Source organism: Piliocolobus tephrosceles, chromosome 4, assembly GCF_002776525.5.
Source record: "Piliocolobus tephrosceles isolate RC106 chromosome 4, ASM277652v3, whole genome shotgun sequence".
Classification (NCBI taxonomy): domain Eukaryota; kingdom Metazoa; phylum Chordata; class Mammalia; order Primates; family Cercopithecidae; genus Piliocolobus; species Piliocolobus tephrosceles.
Window position 1 is genome coordinate 163,072,162 of NC_045437.1, and position 6,853 is coordinate 163,079,014.

General features: G+C 49.6%; 1 protein-coding gene across 1 annotated transcript in view; it reads right to left on the reverse strand.

The window, feature by feature from the left end:
• LMNB1 (lamin B1) overlaps positions 1-1,083 on the reverse strand; it is a 58,547-nt gene extending 57,464 nt beyond the window's left edge. Inside the window, exon 1 of the mRNA XM_023197022.2 lies at positions 261-1,083. Within this exon, the coding sequence (XP_023052790.1) occupies positions 261-619 (359 nt within the window). The 5' untranslated portion in view covers positions 620-1,083. The remainder of the gene's footprint in view (positions 1-260) is intronic.
• Positions 1,084-6,853: the final 5,770 nt, after the last annotated feature.

Consider the following 6,853-nt stretch of genomic DNA (forward strand, 5'->3'; position numbering starts at 1 on the left):
CCCAGCAGGTATCCAAAACCTAGAAATGGGCATCACGGCCCACATCGCTACAACTCGAGCCCTCTCCGCGACCCCTGCCCCGATATGAACTCTAGATTCTTTTTCTTTTCCTTTCTGGAGACCCAGACCCTGTTCCTCCCGAAGGACGCGTGCATCCTGGCCTCCACACTCCCTCCCCAGGGCACAACCGGGTGAGGTGGCCGCCGCGATTGCGCCCCCGCCCCTCCTGGGCGCTAACGCGGCCGCCAGCTAGCACTCACTTGAGCAGCAGCTGGTCGTGTTCCGCCTTGCACTTGCCCAGCTCGATCTGCAGCTTGGCGCGCTCGCGGGCCGTGTCGTCGAGCGCGCGTCGCGCGTCGGCCAGCTCGGTCTCGTAGAGCGCCTTGAGGCCAGTAAGCTCGCGGCCGCGCACCTCCTCGCGCTCCGTCACCTGCAGCTGCAGCGCGCTGTTTTCCGTCTCCAGGCTGCGCACCTTGTCGATGTACACCGCCAGCCGGTCATTGAGCTCGCGCAGCTCCTCCTTCTCCTGGAGCCGCGACAACCGCGTGGGGCTCAGCGGCGTGGTGGGGCCGCCAGCGCGGCTGCCCGTCCGCGGCGGCACGGGGGTCGCAGTCGCCATGGCGGGCGGCGGAGACAGCGGGGCGGCGAGGCCGCGAGCGGGACCGTGACCAGGAGGGGACGGCAGGGGGCGAAGCGGGGACCGAAGGCACAAACCGGCGACCTGCGCTCGCGTCTAGACGCCGGCGTTTAGAGGAACGGAGAAGCACCTGGGATGGCGGGAGCTCGATTACAGCACAAAGGGCAAAGGCGCGGGGGGGTGGAACTACGAATCAATCGATCGATCGCGAAATGCCCTTTGTAAGAAAACACACACACCCACTCACACACGCACGCGGGAAAATGCAAGACGAGGGTGACTGGAGGCCAAGCAGGGTCCGCGCCGCCGCCGTCTCCTGCTCACAGCACTTTGTTTCCTCTCAGGCTGCACGGAGCAGCGGGCGGGGGGGAGGAGGGCCGGGAGGGGCGGGCTGGAGGCAAGCCGTGGGGGGCGGAGGTGGCGCGGGCCGCGGCGCCGCACCCCCCAACATGGCCGGCGCGCCCTGGCGCCTACACGTGACCGTCATCGGCCAATGGGGAACGGGCAGCGTGCTTCGGCGGCCCAGAGGCCGGGCCTGTAAATTTAAAATCTGGCCCTCCGGCAACCGTCCGCTCGGCACGCCCGCCTGGGCGGTGCCCGGACGGGACTCAGGGCGGCAAGGAAGGACGCCCGGGACTGCCCACCCGCGCGGCGCTGGGCCCAGCGCCCTCCGGGCCCTCCCGCCGCCCCGCGGGGACCCCTTGGAGGGGCCGGGCCTGCGAAAGGCGGGAAGGAGCCCGGAGGTTTCCGGGGCGGATCTGCGCCACCGCCCACACTCGGCGGTTCAGGGAAATTCAAATATAAACGTTCCTAAAAGCCACACGCGAAACTCAGAGTCCCCGGCCACCGCGGGCGTGGTAACCTTATCCCCTGTTCCTCTGGAGAGCTCGGGAAACGGCTTGGAGGCTGGGACGCTGTGGAATTACGTAATAGGCACTTGAGTCCGAAGTTCCAAATGCACGGCTTGCAGGTTCCAAGTACCAGCCTTTATTTTTCTCTCGGGTGGAAAATTATATCAGGCAACTTCTTTCCATAAAATTGAGATCTGTGCGTCTTGAAGCCGACAGATTATTTATCACAGAAAAACCAGCAACCCTGATTTTAAATCATTTGCTACCAGTGTTAATGGGCGGTTCCTAATCCGTTTGTTTCTTAATTTAAGGGTTTGTAAAATCAAAAACAGCTCAGAAATGATACGATTAACATATGACGGTGAGTAAATACGAGCGCAAGCTGTTTCATACTCTCTTAAAATCAGATGCATGAAAATCTGAACTTGAGGAAATTTAAGATGAAATAATTTTTTGCTTTTAAAAAGAGGCTCCCGGCCGGGCGCTGTGGCTCAAGCCTGTAATCCTAGCACTTTGGGAGGCCGAGACGGGCGGATCACAAGGTCAGGAGATCGAGACCACCCTGGCTAATACGGTGAAACCCCGTCTCTACTAAAGAATACAAAAAACTAGCCGGGCGACGAGGCGGGCGCCTGTAGTCCCAGCTACTTGGGAGGCAGAGGCAGGAGAATGGCGTAAACCTAGGAGGCGGAGCTTGCAGTGAGCTGAGATCTGGCCACCGCACTCCAGCCTGGGCGACAGAGCCAGACTCTGTCTCAAAAAAAAAAAAAAAAAAAAAGAGGCTCCCAAGATGTCACTGGCAGCTACCTATAATAGAAAGCACATTTCATCCCTTTGAAAAGTTCCTAATTTTTAGGCTAACGTTTATTGGGACTGAGTGCTAGCACTAGGCTTTTCATGGATTACCCATCCACATAACCGCCCTGTGATGTGGGAAACTGGATTGTTTCTATTTGAAAATTCATCCGGGCGGGCGCGGTGGCTCACGCCTGTAATCTCAACACTTTGGGAGGCGGAGAGGGGGGAGGATCACCTGAAGTCAGGAGTTCAAGACCAGCCTGACCAAGATGGTGAAACCCCGTCTCTACAAAAATACAAAACTTAGCCGGGCTTGATGGCGGGTGCCTGTAATCCCAGCTACTTGGGAGACTGAGGTGGGAGATTCCCTCGAATCCGGGAAGGGGAAGTTTCAGTGAGCCCAGATGGCACCATTGCACTCCAGCTTTGGTGACAGAGACACCGTCTGAAAACAAACAAACAAACATCAAACATCTATTTTATAGCTGCCCAGCAGGCGACAGACGGGACTGCTTTTGGCAGGTCCCAGGATTCTAATTGACTCGAGTCTGGCCCTTAACTATACCCTAGATGGCCACCTTACCAACTGTTAGGAACGCTTCTGTAATTAATGGTTACTTACTTTAAAAATGGCAGAAATGAAGACCAGGATATTATTTTAACTATTAATCAAGTCATGTACATAAGAATTAGTGAAGAACACTGGGAGCTGCATATTCATCACAGATGAATTTCTGGCAGTCTGTGAATTGTGACCATTCTCCTTATTAATGATTCTATTTCCTGTCCGGTTTCCTGAAATATCTTCTTTCTTTTTTGGGGGGGTGGGAGAAGGGTGGCAGGGAGACGTAGTCTTGCTTTGTTGCCCAGGCTGGAGTTCAGTGGTACAATCTGGGCTCACTGCAGCTTCCATCTCCCGGGTTCAAGCGATTCTCCTGCCTCAACCTCCTGAGTAGCTGGGACCAGCGCCACGACACTCGGCTAATTTTTTGTATTTTAGTAGAGACGATGTTTCAATGTGTTGCCCAGGCTGGTCTGGAACTCCTGAGCTCAGGCAATCCGTCCGCCTCGGCCTCCCAAAGTGCTAGAATTACAGGCGTGAGCCACCGCGCCCGGCCATGAAATACCTCCTTTCTTAACCTCGTTGAGAATTTAAGAATCGAAAAGCTTCGACTTTAAGTATTCAAGTAATATTAAAAGGAACTTTAAAATCTAAATGACTGATGAGAAAACCGGCCGGGCGTGGTAGCTCAGCCTGTAATCCCAGCACTTTGGGAGGCGGAGGCGGGCGGATCACATGAGGTCGGGGGTTTGAGACCAGCCTGACCACTATAGAGAAACCCCGTCCCTACTAAGACTATAAAATTAGCTGGGACTGGTGGCACATGCCTGTAATCCCAGCTACTTGGGAGACTGAGGCAGAAGAATCGCTTTATCCTGGGATGTGGAGGTCGCCGTGAGCGGACATAGTGCCATTGCGCTCCAGAAGTGAAACTCGTCTCAAAACAAAAAAAGAAAAAGAAAGAAAGAAAAGAGAAGAAAATGGGAATGATTTCTACTTGCACAGGATTTGTATAGATTTAATAAAACAATTTATGCGGTGCGTTAGACATGTAATATGTGAAGGCTAAATAGTAACTCTTACTAATAGTAATCATGTGTTTCCAGTCAAAACCAAGAAAAAAGAATGGAAAATCTTGAAGCCTTAGCATTAGGTAATTGTGGCCGGGCATAGTGGCTCATATTTGTAATCCCAGCACTTTGGGAGGACAAGGCAGGTGGATCAGTTGAGGCCAGGAGTTTGAGACCAACCTGGTCAATATGGTGAAACACCATCTCTACTAAAAATACAAAAAATTAGCTGGGTGGTGGCAGGCACCTGTAATCGCAGCGACTTGGGAGGCTGAGGCAGGAGAATCGTTTGATCCCAGGAGCTGGAGGTCGAGGTCGCAGTGGGCCCAGGTAGAGCCATTGTATTCCAGTGTGGGCAACAAGAGCAAAACTCTGTAGCCAAAAAAAAAAAAAAAAAAAAAAAAAAAAAAAAAAAAAAAAAAAAAAAACAAAAAAAAAAAAAAAAAAAAAAAAAAAAAAAAAAAAAAAAAAAAAAAACACAAACACACACACAAGAATTAAGACAATCGTGCACATTTTTAGTCAGGTACTTTACAAAATATACACTTCCCTTATTCTCTAGGTGTTTCCTATACAATGCTAAACCTGGAATATGGCCTTCTGTACTCTCACACGGAGTCAAGCTCCCCTTATTCAAGTAATTCCTGAAATCTTATCCCTCCAAAGTTTCCCCAATGAAGTGGAAGTAACAAATTTGTAAGTTTGGTGACAACCCTTCTGCATTTACTAGGATAGTGGTGATTTCAAATCTCCTGCCTTTGTTTTCACTACACACCTCCATTTACTTGTCAAGGCACATGTCCTCATTATTGGTTAGACCATATATAACCCCACCAAGTCTCAACATGCCATGCCATCATTTCCCTCGCCCATACTCCTCCCACAACTACCTCACTACATGTAAAGAACTCAATTGACATTTGTCCTACTTTATGTATGTCATTTGGATCTGGGACAGAAAAATATAGGATACATAAGACATCTGTGGAGAAGGGGCCATACTAGGATTGGGTGAGAAGAAAGGGGGAGGAGAGACTGAAAGCTTAGCAGTAACCCACTTCTGTCTCCGGAGAGGGGAGTGACGGCTGACAGATAACTGAGTATGCATTGCAAACAAATAGGATAGCTAGGACTGTGACACAAAATGAAACAAAAACTTGCTAAATGATATCTCTTCAATATATGTTTGCTGAATGGATGAATGAAAAAATAACTGAATACATGATGTCCTGGAACAGGTTGTTTGATTACATATATTTTACAAACTTGGTACTTTTTCCAGTTATTATAAAAGTGTAAGCATTATGTTTTAGAAGGTTGAGTGATTATCCAGAATGTCTTCCAAGTCTGATTTTGATGTTTGTGTTTAAAAAAAAAAAAGCTTAGGAGTTTTAAAGTATATTTACCATCTTTAGGCCGGGTGCGGTGGCTCAAGCCTGTAATCCCAGCACTTTGGGAGGCCGAGACGGGCGGATCACGAGGTCAGGAGATCGAGACCATCCTGGCTAATACGGTGAAACCCCGTCTCTACTAAAAAAATACAAAAAACTAGCCGGGCGACAAGGCGGGCGCCTGTAGTCCCAGCTACTCGGGAGGCTGAGGCAGGAGAATGGCGTAAACCCGGGAGGCAGAGCTTGCAGTGAGCTGAGAACCGGCCACTGCACTCCAGCCTGGGCGGCAGAGCAAGACTCCGTCTCAGGAAAAAAAAAAAAAAAAAAAAAAAGTATATTTACCATCTTTAAGAGGATTGTTCTTATAGCACTGCCACCTGAAGGTTTTATACTGCTCAAAATTGTATTATTTTTTATGTATATATAGAGGTAGGGGCTTTAAATTTTGAAAATAAGAACAAAAATTTTAAAATTAAAAAAAATAGGAGTGAATGGCTGGGAGCAGTGGCTCACGCTTGTAATCCCACGACTTTGGGAGGCCGAGGCGGGCAGATCACCTGAGGTCAGGAGTTCAAGACCAGCCTGGCCAACATGGCAAATCTCCATCTCTACTAAAAATACAAAAATTAGCTGGGTGCGGTGGTGGGTGCCTGTAATCCCAGACACTCAGGAGGCTGAGGCAGGAGAATCACTTGAACCCAGGAGGCAGAGGTTGCAGTAAGCTGAGATCATGCCATTGTACTCCAGCCTGGGCAATGAAGCAAGACTCCGTCGCAAAGAAAGAAAAAAAAAATAGGGGTGAGGGAGAGTCAAGTGACAATAAACCAGATGGGATTCCCACAAGAATGAGGAATTCATCCTAAAAAGGGATAAGGAGAGGCTGAACAAACAAAAACAACATGGCGTATGTATATCTACTTCACGGAGCTTGAGTAAGAAATGAGTCTCCTTCAGGCCTAAATGCCCAGAGATTCACATGTTTTAGAAAAACCGGCTGGATACGGTGGCTCACGCCTGTAATCCCAGCACTCTGGGAGGCTGAGGTGGGCAGATCACCTGAAGTCAGGAGCTCAAGACCAGCCTGGCCAACATGGTGAAACCCCGTCTCTACTAAAAATATAAAAATTAGCCGGGGCTAAAATTAGTGGGCCGAAATCATGCCACTGCACTCCAGCCTGGGCAACAAGAGCGCTGTCTCAAAAAAAAAAAAAAAAAAAAAAAAGTCTTACTTATTTGCTCACTCATTAATCCATGCATTTATTCAACAAACATTTGTTGAACACTTACTACATGCCAAGCAAGGAATGTCTAAGATACATGATCCCTGCTTGGAGAAGCTCAAAGGCCCAGCTACGGGCAGGCAAACATGTATATAATAAATTGTGCCTCAGTGTCAAGTACTAAACAGGCATGAACAAAGCGGTGTAGGCATGTCAAGGATGGAGCAAGTTTCTGTGTGCAGGAGGAGGCAGCAGACAAGATGATCTCTAAGCTGGGCTTCTAAGAATGTCAGCCTCCAGGGACTGGCAAAAGGACTCAGAACC